Below are 15,524 nucleotides of genomic sequence, written 5' to 3'. Positions count from 1 at the left end.
TATATGAACATACAAATTGTGATGCAAAGCGATCAGTAAGCGCAGAGCCTTGGCCGCGAAATGTTGAGAATACTTTTGCTTGTCTCGTGTGAGTTTTTTTTTATTTTACACATAACAAACCGGTTTTTGTAGTTAAATGTCAAACTGGATATCAAAGATGCACTTTACAATATTGTTACGGCTTATAAATATAATAAATTTAAATTACTATTTTAATGCATATTAAAACTATGAAACTATTGTATATTCCAGCGGCGCATCTAATTATCGTGATACAGATACATCTTACTGATATTATAAATGCGAAAGTTGAGATGGATGGATGTTTATTTGAAGGTATCTTCGGAACGGCACAACGAATATTGATGAATTTTGGCACAGATTATAGAACATAGTCCGGAAGGACACGTAGGCTACTTTTATGTTTATTTTAAATTCCGCGCGGACAGAGTCGCGGGCAAAAGCTTGTCATTGATAAATCCCAGTTCTGCTTAAATATAATTTCATACCAAATAACAAAATATTAAAAAGCCAGTTTTGTTTATTATAGTATCAATAGCATTTGCGGTAGAAGAAGATGAATTCTTTTTCTTCGGGCATGAATACAAGAGGACGGAGCTCGGCGATGCAGTTGACAAGGCCTCCATGAGGTTACTAAAGGTAACAAATAACTATAACCAATGAAATATAAAGTTTGTGATGAGTTCTTGGTACCAAAAATGTGGAAACTATATATAAAGCTGAATTGTAATTACACGATTTGACTGTACGTACCTAATGGAGAACGTTCTTCTGGAGAAATACGTATTGTCATCCCTTTCATTTCCTTTGAGAAAATAGAGACAACAATATGTACCAATATAAGGGTCACGACATTGTAATTTCACGATAACAAAAGAAAGTCAGAAAGGACATGAATTAAAAGCGGTGCATTGATTATTATTAATAAACTGTTTTTAGCCGACTTCAAAAAGAAGGAGGTTATCAATTCGACTGTATTTTTTTTATGTGTGTTACCGCGAAACTCCGCCCCTGGTGGTCAGATTTTGATAAAAAATATTTTAATCGAAAGGAAGTGCTTGCAGATGGGTCCTATTTTTTTTTAGTTAACTAGAAGACTAGTAGTTTTTTAGTTTAATAGTTTGATGAGTAACTCAAACTACAAATCTTCTGATCAATTCTCAAACATAAATCACATTAAATTAACAAGGACATAGCTAGTTTTATGAAGACCACCTATTTTTGTTTGTTTCAGGATTTATATGAGTCTAGTGAAGACAAAAATGTGATAACATCTCCCTTGGGTGTCCTCACACTCCTCTCTCTGTACTCCACAGGGACTACTGGCAAGATCAAAGAGGAAATTGTCAATTTCCTTGGCTTGCCCGATTATAAAAAAGTAAGAGTTTTTCAAGTTAAATTGTTCGATATTTTCAGAGATTATTTTAAAAATATTAACGTATATCCATTTATAAATGTAAGAAACATAACGTAATATATCAGTAGTCATATGTTTTTGTTTTTTATCTTTTATCATCACCTTATAGGTGTCAAAGTTCAAAATGTCCGATTGTAGTGTGGCCATTTGTATCTTAAGTACTTTTTTTATTAAATTTATCTGTATATGAAATAAACAAAATAAAATAAACAAAATATGAAATATACCTACGTCTACAGTTCAATAATTTTACTGCCATCTTCATCAAAAATACATACTTATTAGTGATGTCCATTTTCAGATGACGGAATCTTACAAATCTCTAACCGAGAAATTTACCGAAATGAACCCTGAGTTTCTAACCATGGCCAACAAGGTGTATGTGGCGAGTCGATATGAGCTGACGGACGAGTTCACAGCCGTCGCTACACGTGACTACCACAGCGAAGTGCAGGCTCTGAACTTTACTAATCCTAGTGAAGCTGCTAAAATTATAAATGAATGGGTAAGTTACAATGGATTAGTGTGTTTGACCTCGTTTTTAACCACGAAACAGTTTATTATGGGTGTGTTCCGATATGCACTGCGACCACTGTAGAGTGTGACGTCAATTCAGTATACTGTGAAGCCGTTCCTTTATAGCCAGTTATACTGGTTACGAGTTAAAACGGAACGCAATCTCGTATACTGTCAGCCGCATTTTTTGACGCGACATTCAAATGAGTGTATTCAAGTTTTCCAGTACATTAAAAAAAACTGTTTTGGAGTACTGTCAAATTAAAAATATTTAAATTAAAATTAATTATAAATTGAATTTATAAAAATAAGTACTTTTTCATAAAAAAGAATGTTTTTCATTATCAACACAGTCTAATAAGGTTAATTTTTGCAATTCTTCCATTGTTTTATTTATTAATCCAAACTAATTACAGAACTTTAACATTTTCTGATTAAACTGTAGCTTTGTTTATAAGATGTCAGGCACTCGGGTGGTTTTGACTGATCACGTGATCAAAGTACTGCGAGTACCTTACCTCGAAAACGCCAGTGCTCACAGTAGAAAATGGCGGCGATTTATGACTTCGTATATTTCCCTAGGGTACTGCGGCAGTATACTGGTAGTCCATAACGGAACGAATTTTTCTACAGTGATAGCACTGTGCAGTGCTCGCAGTGTATATCGGAACATACCCTATGAGAAATATCAATTATCTATTAACGGATTAATAAATAGGTAATGGATAAATTCGAAATGTCAAACGCTTTTTTTATCATCCTTTGTAAAAGGATTATTTTTTTATTATTGTTCTTGTCTTTATTCATTTGAACACTTTGTATTGAATTTCCTCATTCTTTTTGTTCCGCAATATTTAATGCCAATTGTAAATCTGATTACGTTTGTATGAATAATAACAAGGAGAATTAAAAAAAAACATTTGGTCTCCAGTTGCAATAACAAATATTGCCTTATTTATCTTTATATTGATAAAGGCGTTCTTTGTTTGTTATTAAGCACTAGCTTTTACCCGCGATTCCGTCCGCGCGGAATAAAAAAAATGTACACAATATAAAAAAGTTCCTATGTCCGTCTCCTAGTTCTAAGCTACCTGTCCACCACCATTTTCAGTCAAATCGATTCAGCCGTTCTTGAGTTATAAATAGTGTAACTAACACGACTTTCTTTTATATATATAGATTAGTCATTTTATGCTTGCGTTTTTATTGCATATGAGAACTTATTTGTATGATATTCATCGTATTTCAGGCAGATCAGAAGACACGAGGCAACATAAAGAATCCAGTAGACGAAAACACATTCTCTCCAGACACGGCAGCCGCTCTCTTTAATATTATATTCTTCCAGGTAATTTTTGCAATTTAATTTTTTTATTCGTTGCATATTCATACTTGATTATTTTCTTCTAGAAGTTTTGAATAAATTTTCTGGGAGTTTTTATTCGTCGAAACAAGATGTATTATCAGATTAGCATTTTTGATTTTTGACTTAACTGTTTTTACGTATTTTATCTCCATTATTTTTACTATTTTTTCTTATATGCCCATAAGACACATAAAAAATTAAAGTTATTCAAATATATCACCTAGGAAATCTTTATTTCTCTAATGTTTCCCTGTCGTGACTTCTCAGGGTCACTGGCATGTACCATTCGAAAAAGCGGACACCGTCGACAAGAAGTTTCAGCTTAGTGCCACAGAATCTGTTCAGAAACCAACAATGCATTTAGTGCAGTCCTTATTTTACCACGAAGACAAAGAATTGGGTGCTAGGGTAAGTATACTTGATAACATCGTCCTAAAATTATGAGTGTTTTAAGATTTTTATGCTTGGAAATCCATCCTATATATCTTTATTAACGATCTGAATAAAAAAAAATACAATTCCAGATGGTTGAGCTGCCGTACAAAGAGCCAGGCTTTAGAATGGTGGTCGTGCTGCCGGATGCTATGGACGGTCTGCCGGCGGTGCTGGACAAGCTGGCGCAGAAGGGTGTGCTAGAAGATGTGTTCGCTATGAGCCCGCCCGGACAGGATGTGGACATCGACATGCCCAAGTTCGAAGTTAAATCAAAGTTCAATCTGAAAGACGTCTTGGTAAAGGTAAAAAATTCTTAGAAATTTTCTTATTAATAAAACGAAATTTGTATTGCGTTCGCGTTAGAAAAATATATATCACAAGAGTACAGACCAAATGTCTACAAGAAACGTACTGGTTTTACTCGCTTCTCTCTAGATAGTAAAAAAAAAGAAAGTGTGGAATGGAAACAGTTTTTGTAAGTAGTCACTATAATGAAAACGTAAATAGGTAAAGATATATAATTTTTCTCTTTTAGGAAGGTGTAAGCAGCATATTCAACCAGCAAGCTGAAGGAATCGTGAAAGGACAAGGTGTGGAGGTATCCGAGGTGTTCCAGGAGGCTTTTGTTAAAGTTGACGAAGAAGGTGCCACTGCTGGTGCTTTCACTGGTAAGACAAAATATCTAGCTAAAAAGAAATCCATACATATCTTAGAAGTAAATCTGATAATTTGTTTCTGTGCACAGGTTTGGTGTTGGTGGCAACATCTTCGCTGTCTGAGCCGCCACCACCGCTGCCCTTCAAGGTGGACAGACCCTTCCTCTACGCCATCCTGCATCAGGACACCGTACTCTTTGCTGGCACATACACGCACTAAACTATTTAAGCGATCAGTTTACAAATTTCACATTAATTGCTTAATTATCAGAATTACGAACAAATGTTTTATAAATAATTAAAAAATGCAACTACAATAAGTAAAAATACAAATTCCGAATTTATTTCAATTGTTTTATTTTGGGTCTGATTTTTTTTTGATAAGAGCAAAACGGAATAATAAAATTCCTGATTTACTGAAAAATCTATTGAAGCTTCTTATAATCTATCTAACAATAAAACCATTTTAATCTAGAAATCATCATCGATGACTTCGCAACATTTCTGCAAAAAAAATTAAACAGATATGTATGTGTGAAGTCAACGCATTGGGTCAGTATGGTAAATAGAACAGTCACCCCTAACTTGGGTAGGATCCTCGGATCCTCCCGAGGTGGGAACATGACATATGAGGTGAAGACGAATCAACGATATTTTTAGATAAGGTTTTGATTGAGACATTCTTTTCTACAAAAAAGTTTCTACAAAAAAATGTAAGGCCACATACATACTCTTTGAAGTTCATTAGAAAGTAAATGTCTGAGGCTAAAAGACAAGTCTATGACACGGTAATAATAATACCGTGAGTGAGAGAGATACAGTTATACCCAATTCCTGCGACGTGACAAAGACAGGGATAACTATCTTCTGTCCCTTTCTGCGTACCAGGCTTTGGGGTTTGTTTGGAACAAAGGTTGTCCCCTACAAACAACCTAGGTTGTCCCTAACAAAGTTTGACATTCGTGCTATTTTTCGAAAATTGTGAGTACTTAGTGGCTGTAATTGTGCAAAAATATTTTGATATTACAGTTTTAGTGAGATCAAGTGTATAAAACATGGTATACTGTTGTAATGTTGGTTGTAAAAGCCGTAGTCAGCGAAAAGAGAAAAACATAACCTTTCAATCGTAAGTACTGAAACTACGCACTTATTCACATGTATTCATACAAAATAAGGAAGAAAATACAAACTAGTTGTTCTTTACAGTCTTTGTAATAACTAATATGTTAAAATACAGGTAAAATCAGCTAAAATAAAATAGTATTTTTCGAACATTATGCGCCCAAACGCAGATGTCATTTGTGTCAAATAATATACTGTAGATCTGGGAAACAAGCGGCCATATTAAACTTCTTTTCAAATTGGTTGGTTATTACCCGTAAAAATAATACCACCATCTTGTTGTAAAAATTACCCTGAATTTAGGGGAAATAAATTATAGTATGTATAATGTATATAAATGAAACAATTCACATTTTTTATACTATTTTCAACAGATTTCAAAAGGAGTTTTTAATTCTGGTATATGCTGTGTTTTTAAATATTTGATACTTTCTTATCCCGTTGATTTTAAAGAGTATGCTTTTTAATTTGTCCCATGTAAATTTTGTTTCTTAGAAATTACAATCAAAATAGTTTAAATATTTAGTAGTTTTACATGTAGTGTTCACTGTAATGATATACAGAGTAATTTAAAATTATATGATTATAATATTGGTATGTTTTTTGTAGCTTTTTATGAAGACTTAGGGCTTCGTGCATATCGAAGAAAAATAGGACATCGTTTGAATGCTCGTCTAATGGACCTAAGACTGAAGAGATGCCGCGCTTTGTTGAAGCGGTACGCGGGAAAAAAATATCGGGAAATTCTTTTTTTGGAGTCACTCAAGACATCCTTGATTAAGGCAGCCGCCGATATTGACATGGACCTCGTTCGTGCTGTGATAGACGACTGGCCGAGCAGATTGAAGGCCTGTATTCAAAATCACGGATGTCATTTTGAATAAACTTTAGTGTCATAAGAATCTATGTTTTGTTAAGTTCATTTTGGCACAGGTGGGCACAGTTAATCGAAAAGTTAACTTCGTTAATCGTTAATTCGTTAATTAAAAAATTAACTTCGTTAATCGTTAAAGCGTTAAATTCTCGAAAATTTAACGCAAGTTAAAGTTAATCGTTAACAGTTAACCATAGCAAAATTTTACATACTAATTTCACACTTTTGTGGCGACACTTGTTTAAAATAGTAATTTGGCTATATATTCTATAACACATTAGTATTAGAGACAAGAGACAGAGAAGAGACATAGTATTAGAGCATTATAGTATATTTGATTACGAGTGCGGAAAGCCTGTCATTGCAAAGAGTTCCGACAAATGTCTACCCAAGCCGAGGCGCAGCCGAAGGTGAGGGTTGACAGTTGGAACAAGTTCTAATGACAGTTCCGCACGTTCACTGGACAACTATTTTTAATACAGTTGCGAAAAAATGAACCAATTTAATAGAATAATAAAAACACAATAAACTCAACTAACTAAAATGTTTGAAAAATGGCGCCAACCGTAAAAGAATACAAACAGATTTTTTTTTGTTTTATTCACCCATTCTGGGTAGGCAAAGGGAACTATGCCCAAACGGCCAAGTTTTCAGTAGATTATTTTTATTGATATGAAATGAAAATGAAATTTAATGAGATCAAATAAAATGAAACCTAACCTAATTCATTGAATAAAATAATTAAATCTGACTGTAACAAATAAGGAGCTTCTTTTTAGCAATATTTACATGAATCATAAAAACTTCAATGATTTATTTTTGTAAAAACTTCGTGGTTGGTTTTTTCTTTTTAATGGGCATTATTTTGACAGTTGGGAAAGAGAACGCACAAGTTTGGAAAAGCTAAAGAAAAAGCACGAGTAAAAAAATGTTTTAATACAGTTGCTCAAAAAGGGATTGAGGGTATTGTAGGGACGAAGAGCGTTCGGAATGTGGGCTATTACATACTCTTGCTTTTATATACTCGTAATGAAATATACTATTTCGAACCTTCTTTTGATTTTGTCCTTTTGGTCACGTCTTTCCCGGACGCTCTGATGCATCACAGTTGCACGCGAACTTCACATATATCAATTATCAACCCTTTCGTTCACCATTCGAGTCGCCGACAGTCGCTCAACATAGTTGAACCTACGAGCGTGGCGTGGCGCGTAATTTAAACAAAATGACAGCACGTCTCCAAGTTTCTAATATAACGATTAACGGACTTTTATTAACGGAAGTTGAGTTTAACGGAAGTTAACAAAGCGTTAACACTTTTTGAAGTTAACTTAAAAGTTAATCCGTTAAGCAAAATGTTAACTTCGTTAATTAACGATTAACGGATTAACGAGTTAATGCCCAGCTCTGCATTTTGGTATATAAATGGTCTCATAATGAATAAACTTGTTTCAATTATTTTATATTAAACATGTGACAGAATTTATGACCTGACTAAGTATTACTAAAAAAATCTGTTTACGTAATCTTAGTCACATAAACAAAAATTACGCATTGTTTTTATATTTATTACGTTTATTAATTATAATTTAATTGGGAATATATAAATTGGTCTATATTAAATAATATCGTAATTATTCATTTTCGGGACAAAACAAATAACTGGTAACCCCAATCCTTTTACTTATATATAGGTATAGTCTATAGTACTCTCTATCTGTCCCTTACGGGTGAACGCGCATGCCATATCTATATAATTCTTCATCTGAGCTAAATTAGCTCAGATGAAGAATTATATAGATAGGATAGATTATAGGATATTATCCTCAGATGAAGAATTATATAGATATGGCATGCGCGTTCACCCGTAAGGGACAGATAGAGAGTACTATAGACTATACCTATATATAAGTAAAAGGATTGGGGTTACCAGTTATTTGTTTTGTCCCGAAAATGAATAATTACGATATAATTTAATATAGACCAATTTATATATTCCCAATTAAATTGTTATTAATAAACGTAATAAATATAAAAACAATGCGTAATTTTTGTTTATGTGACTAAGATTACGTAAACAGATTTTTTTTAGTAATACTTAGTCAGGTCATAAATTCTGTCACATGTTTAATATAAAATAATTGAAACAAGTTTATTCATTATGTGACCATTTATTTACCAAAATGAACTTAACAAAACATAGATTATTATGACACTAAAGTTTATTCAAAATGACATCCGTGATTTTGAATACAGGCCTTCAATCTGCTCGGCCAGTCGTCTATCACAGCACGAACGAGGTCCATGTCAATATCGGCGGCTGCCTTAATCAAGGATGTCTTGAGTGACTCCAAAAAAAGAATTTCCCGATATTTTTTTCCCGCGTACCGCTTCAACAAAGCGCGGCATCTCTTCAGTCTTAGGTCCATTAGACGAGCATTCAAACGATGTCCTATTTTTCTTCGATATGCACGAAGCCCTAAGTCTTCATAAAAAGCTACAAAAAACATACCAATATTATAGTCATATTATTTTAAATTACTCTGTATATCATTACAGTGAACACTACATGTAAAACTACTTAATATTAAACTATTTTCATTGTAATTTTTAAGCAACAAAATTTACATGGGACAAATTAAAAAGCATACTCTTTAAAATCAACGGGATAAGAAAGTATCAAATATTTAAAAACACAGCATATACCAGAATTAAAAACTCCTTTTGAAATCTGTTGAAAATAGTATAAAAATGTGAATTGTTTCATTTATATACATTATACATACTCTAATTTATTTCCCCTAAATTCAGGGTAATTTTTACAACAAGATGGTGGTATTATTTTTACGGGTAATAACCAACCAATTTGAAAAGAAGTTTAATATGGCCGCTTGTTTCCCAGATCTACAGTATATTATTTGACACAAATGACATCTGCGTTTGGGCGCATAATGTTCGAAAAATACTATTTTATTTTAGCTGATTTTACCTGTATTTTAACATATTAGTTATTACAAAGACTGTAAAGAACAACTAGTTTGTATTTTCTTCCTTATTTTGTATGAATACATGTGAATAACTGCGTAGTTTCAGTACTTACGATTGAAAGGTTATGTTTTTCTCTTTTCGCTGACTACGGCTTTTACAACCAACAATACAGCAGTATACCATGTTTTATACACTTGATCTCACTAAAACTGTAATATCAAAATATTTTTGCACAATTACAGCCACTAAGTACTCACAATTTTCGAAAAATAGCACGAATGTCAAACTTTGTTAGGGACAACCTAGGTTGTTTGTAGGGGACAACCTTTGTTCCAAACAAACCCCAAAGCCTGGTACGCAGAAAGGGACAGAAGATAGTTATCCCTGTCTTTGTCACGTCGCAGGAATTGGGTATAACTGTATCTCTCTCACTCACGGTATTATTATTACCGTGTCATAGACTTGCCGATATCCAATGCCTTAATAAATTAACAAGTCTATGACACGGTAATAATAATACCGTGAGTGAGAGAGATACAGTTATACACAATTCCTGTGACGTGACAAAGACAGGGATAACTATCTTCCGTCCCTTTCTGCGTACCAGGCTTTGGGGTTTGTTTGGAACAAAGGTTGTCCCCTACAAACAACCTAGGTTGTCCCTAACAAAGTTTGACATTCGTGCTATTTTTCGAAAATTGTGAGTACTTAGTGGCTGTAATTGTGCAAAAATATTTTGATATTACAGTTTTAGTGAGATCAAGTGTATAAAACATGGTATACTGCTGTATTGTTGGTTGTAAAAGCCGTAGTCAGCGAAAAGAGAAAAACATAACCTTTCAATCGTAAGTACTGAAACTACGCACTTATTCACATGTATTCATACAAAATAACGAAGAAAATACAAACTAGTTGTTCTTTACAGTCTTTGTAATAACTAATATGTTAAAATACGGGTAAAATTAGCTAAAATAAAATAGTATTTTTCGAACATTATGCGCCCAAACGCAGATGTCATTTGTGTCAAATAATATACTGTAGATCTGGGAAACAAGCGGCCATATTAAACTTCTTTTCAAATTGGTTGGTTATTACCCGTAAAAATAATACCACCATCTTGTTGTAAAAATTACCCTGAATTTAGGGGAAATAAATTATAGTATGTATAATGTATATAAATTAAACAATTCACATTTTTTATACTATTTTCAACAGATTTCAAAAGGAGTTTTTAATTCTGGTATATGCTATGTTTTAAAATATTTGATACTTTCTTATCCCGTTGATTTTAAAGAGAATGCTTTTTAATTTGTCCCATGTAAATTTTGTTTCTTAGAAATTACAATCAAAATAGTTTAATATTAAGTAGTTTTACATGTAGTGTTCACTGTAATGATATACAGAGTAATATAAAATTATATGACTATAATATTGGTATGTTTTTTGTAGCTTTTTATGAAGACTTAGGGCTTCGTGCATATCGAAGAAAAATAGGACATCGTTTGAATGCTCGTCTAATGGACCTAAGACTGAAGAGATGCCGCGCTTTGTTGAAGCGGTACGCGGGAAAAAATATCGGAAAATTCTTTTTTTGGAGTCACTCAAGACATCCTTGATTAAGGCAGCCGCCGATATTGACATGGACCTCGTTCGTGCTGTGATAGACGACTGGCCGAGCAGATTGAAGGCCTGTATTCAAAATCACGGATGTCATTTTGAATAAACTTTAGTGTCATAAGAATCTATGTTTTGTTAAGTTCATTTTGGTATATAAATGGTCACATAATGAATAAACTTGTTTCAATTATTTTATATTAAACATGTGACAGAATTTATGACCTGACTAAGTATTACTAAAAAAAATCTGTTTACCTAATCTTAGTCACATAAACAAAAATTACGCATTGTTTTTTATATTTATTACGTTTAATAATTACAATTTAATTGGGAATATATAAATTGGTCTATATTAAATTATATCGTAATTATTCATTTTCGGGACAAAACAAATAACTGGTAACCCCAATCCTTTTACTTATATATAGGTATAGTCTATAGTACTCTCTATCTGTCCCTTACGGGTGAACGCGCATGTCATATCTATATAATTCTTCATCTAAGTAAATTAAAAAACAAGTAAATGTCTGACAATGTCAGTGTCAAACAAAAAATGTCATAGTTGTTATTTAAATCTACTTTTAGGTTAGAATCGAAAGGAATGGTTTATTTAAGTATAATTTTATTGTAAATTTGTAAATAATTTATAAAGTGAATAATAGATACGAATAATTCAAAAGTGTAAAATTAATCCAATGAGAAGAATGGCTTCAATAAGGAAATATATTGGTAATGAACCTTAGTTACTTCACACCTATTTGTACTCATTTAATTTTAATATTTATATGAAATGCATTTTTTAAGTACAAGAAATTTCACAGAATTAAAAGAATACTAAGTTTTTTGATAATTAGTTCTTTTAAAAACACTACCTATTTAAGTGCAACAAATAAGCATACATCTTTCAAACTTTTCTGTATAATTTTTAATTTTAAATAATTCAGTAATTTCCTACAATTAATATTATACACGTTTTCATATTTATTGTAACTAAAGTTTACTGATTACAACTTAAGCATTAATGAGAGTTGATTTTCATAGATATCGGAGCTAATCTCACAGATGACATGTATCAGGGTGTTTATCATGCATCAAAGAAGCATGAACCAGATCTGGACAGAGTACTGGAGAGGAGCTGGGCCAATGGCATGTATAAAATGATCATAACTGGAGGGAGTTTAATTGATAGCAAGAAAGCAATTGATTTGTCCTACACTGATTGTAAGCATTGAATTTTTTATTTTATTTTATGTCTACCTGTAATTTGTTTTAAATATGTATGCGTGGATCTATCAAAAATCGGAATAAAAGAAGATTTAAAAATAATAATTTTCATAAATATTTTTGAAACACATATACAAAATTACAAATACACTTTTTTTTTATAAAGAGTAAATCTATATATATAAAAGAAAGTTGTGTTAGTTACACAATTTATAACTCAAGAACGGCTGAATCGATTTGACTGAAAATTGGTGGGCAGGTAGCTTAGAATCAGGAAACGGACATAGGATAATTTTTACCACGTTTTCTATTTATTTATTTTTTTATTCCGCGTGGACGGAGTCGCGGAAAAAAGCTAGTTTGAGAATAAAAATCCTTTTTCAACTGAATCTTCTTGACTTTTCAGCAAGATTGTATTCAACAGTGGGATGTCATCCAACAAGGTGTAATGAATTTATTGAAAACCCGGAAAAATACTTAGATGATCTTAGAGATCTAATTACAAACAACAGAGAGAAAGTTGTAGCGATTGGAGAATGTGGCTTGGATTACGAAAGACTGCACTTTTGTGAAAAAAATATACAACTTAAGTGAGTATTGAGGATAAATTCTACTAATGGTAGAATTAAACAGACACTACACATGGTTGTATAGATTGAAGTGACTGTATGAACATGAGTGTCCTTATGGGAGTTCATTTGTACAATTGTAAATCTTAATATATATAAATCTCGTGTCACAATGTTTGTCCTCAATGGACTCCTAAACCACTTAACCGATTATAATAAAATTCGCACACCATGTGCAGTTCGATCCAACTTGAGAGATAGGATAGTTTAAATCTCAAATTATAGTCGCAATTTTAATTTATTGCTAATTATTTGTCTGTTATTATTTGACAGTCACAATTATCTGTTAACTCCAAATGATTCTAACAGATGTCGATACCTTTCGACTGGGTTGAGTAAGTAATCAATAGATGGCGCTGCTATGGTAAATCTACGAACGTGTCATATAAGCTTATTAACTGCGCTCGGACGGAGTCGCGGGCGACAGCTGGTAGAACATATATTAATGTCACAATATCTGTCATAATCTATTTGTACCTTTGCAACTTTGATTCAAACAAGTAAACTTATTACATTATTCAAGGTATAATCATCAGCTCACTATATGTCACCAAGAGACTCGGAGCCTACTCTAACTTGGGAGTAACTAAGTTGGTTGACTTGACACATAACTTTGAATTACTTCTCAGATATATGCAAGTTGCACCACAATGTTTTCCTTCACTGTAAGAACATCGGATGAATACATATGTAAATTGAAAAACATTGGTACATGGCGGGATTCGAACCTATGACCTGCAGATTGCAAGTAAAATGCTTAACCCCTGAGCCACCGACGCTCTCTGTAGGTGTTCAAGGTATGTTAATGAAAAATCAAAAAAAAACATTTGCAGCCATACAAAAGTTCAAGTTTGAGAAATTATTCAATTATACATTTATTCTAAGCTAAAATACATCAAGTATTTCAAGCTAAAATACTTGATGTATTTTAGCTTAGAATAAATAGGCTTACAATAAATTAAAGTCTAAATTGTTACAGATATTTTGAATATCAGTTGAAACTAAGTCGAGAATTCAACTTACCATTATTTCTTCATTGCCGAGCTGCGGCTAATGACTTAGTGCATATCTTGAAACGAAACAAAGATGACATTGTTGGCGGAGTTGTGCATTCATTTGATGGTCCGCAGGATTCTCTTGAGAAGATATTGGAGTTAGGAATGTATATAGGTATAAACGGATGGTAAATACTTCAGTATATTATATTATTACAAGTTTATAAATACTGTAGAGAAATCTTACTAATATTATAAATGCGAATTTTTAAATGGACGGATGGATGGATGTTTGTTTGAAGGTATCTCCGAAACGGCTGAACAGATCTTAATGAAATTTAGTACAGAAGTATAACATAGTCTGGAAGAACACATAGGCTACTTATTAAGTTTTTTAATGCCGAGTGGACAGAGTCGCGGGCGACAGCTAGTGATTAATAAAGCTTATTTTAACCTGTTAACAACTCTAAAAAACTGTTATCTATGTCTTATGATTATGTAGCCATAATATTTTGAGTATTGTTTCTAAGATGTAACCTATCCTACGTATAGTTAATCTGGTTAAAAATAATAGTCATGTTTTTCTTGTTTATAAGAATAACACTGTTCACAAATTGTAAGATAAAATTAAATTGTTTAAACTTTCTTGAGACATAATAATTAATTAATTAAGAACAGCTTAACTCTCTAAATGGCCTAACTCTAGTTGGTGCCCTCAACGGACATTCACACGTGAGTTAAGCCGTTCTTAATTAATGCAAGATAAAATGTTAGTTTTTTTTTCAGTAATATTATCAAAACATCCAAAAAACTTTATTAATCTAAAATTTTCAGTTCACTAAGAACAAAAGAGAATTTGGAAGTTGTGATGAAAATACCACAAGATCGTCTTATGATAGAGACTGATTGTCCGTGGTGTGAAGTGAAACCAACTCATCCAGGTTATACTCATGTTGTGACCAAATTCCCTGCGGTCAAGAAGGAGAAATACTCTATAGATTCTGGTAATCAAGTAAAAGGTAGAAATGAACCTGTTAATATTGTGTAAGTACACTTAGTGATTTAAATAACATATATTAACAGATGTAATAATTTTTTTATTAACTCCAATAACATTAATTAGGGACTAATATTGGAATTGCTTTTAACCTCAATTTTTTTTTTTCAAATATTGTCTTTGTATATTTTAACTGTGTAATTTCTTTTTAGGCAAGTACTAGAAATTTTAGCAGCTGTACGTAAAGAAAATATTGATGAATTGGCTGAAGCTATTTTTAATAATACAAATAAATTGTTTTTTAGCAACAAATAAATGTGTAAATATATCGAAAAATATAGTTTTTTTTTTTAATTTATACATATATTATTTACTAGCTTTTACCCGCGACTCCGTCCGCGCGGAATAAAAAATAGAAAACGAGGTAAAAATTATCCTATGTCCGTTTCCAGGTTCTAAGCTACCTGCCCACCAATTTTCAGACAAATCGATTGAGTCGTTCTTGAGTTATAAAGAGTGTAACTAACACGACTTTCTTTTATTTATATAGATTTAGTGCGTATAGTGTTATTTTTCTAAAGGGCATGAACTTTTGTATGACATTGAACAAGGTAAAAGATAATAAAAGATATTAATAATTCTCAACTGTTTTATTATTTCCACATTA

At 32.3% G+C, this 15,524-nt stretch overlaps 2 protein-coding genes across 2 annotated transcripts; both read left to right on the top strand.

Moving 5' to 3' along the window:
* Positions 1-11: 11 nt before the first annotated feature.
* LOC106716609 (antichymotrypsin-1-like) lies at positions 12-4,636 on the top strand. Its single transcript, XM_014510152.2, has 9 exons — positions 12-88; positions 551-660; positions 1,256-1,399; positions 1,740-1,943; positions 3,204-3,302; positions 3,588-3,728; positions 3,845-4,057; positions 4,291-4,423; positions 4,501-4,636. Exons 1-9 carry the CDS (start codon positions 61-63, stop codon positions 4,629-4,631), a joined length of 1,203 nt encoding a protein of 400 aa, XP_014365638.2. The 5' UTR covers positions 12-60; the 3' UTR covers positions 4,632-4,636.
* Positions 4,637-11,573: 6,937 nt separating this feature from the next.
* On the top strand, positions 11,574-15,172 carry LOC106716481 (putative deoxyribonuclease TATDN1). Its single transcript, XM_045681577.1, has 6 exons — positions 11,574-11,741; positions 12,054-12,233; positions 12,643-12,826; positions 13,845-14,048; positions 14,695-14,904; positions 15,070-15,172. The coding sequence occupies exons 1-6, from the start codon at positions 11,708-11,710 to the stop codon at positions 15,170-15,172; spliced, it is 915 nt and encodes a 304-aa protein (XP_045537533.1). The 5' UTR covers positions 11,574-11,707.
* The last annotated feature ends 352 nt before the right edge of the window (positions 15,173-15,524 follow it).

The sequence above is a fragment of the Papilio machaon genome, chromosome 16, assembly GCF_912999745.1.
Source record: "Papilio machaon chromosome 16, ilPapMach1.1, whole genome shotgun sequence".
Classification (NCBI taxonomy): Eukaryota; Metazoa; Arthropoda; class Insecta; order Lepidoptera; family Papilionidae; genus Papilio; species Papilio machaon.
Note: the sequence above shows the minus strand (reverse complement) of the source record. Positions and strands in the feature narration are given on the sequence as shown.

Coding starts and splice junctions, on each gene's coding strand:
- LOC106716481 (XM_045681577.1), top strand. CDS start 11,708: ATGAGAAGAATGGCTTCAATAAGGAAATATATTG. Junction 11,742..12,053: donor TTCAATAAGGAAATATATTG/GTAATGAACCTT, acceptor TGATTTTCATAG/ATATCGGAGCTAATCTCACA. Junction 12,234..12,642: donor TGATTTGTCCTACACTGATT/GTAAGCATTGAA, acceptor TTGACTTTTCAG/CAAGATTGTATTCAACAGTG.
- LOC106716609 (XM_014510152.2), top strand. CDS start 61: ATGTTGAGAATACTTTTGCTTGTCTCGT. Junction 661..1,255: donor CCTCCATGAGGTTACTAAAG/GTAACAAATAAC, acceptor TGTTTGTTTCAG/GATTTATATGAGTCTAGTGA. Junction 1,944..3,203: donor CTAAAATTATAAATGAATGG/GTAAGTTACAAT, acceptor ATCGTATTTCAG/GCAGATCAGAAGACACGAGG.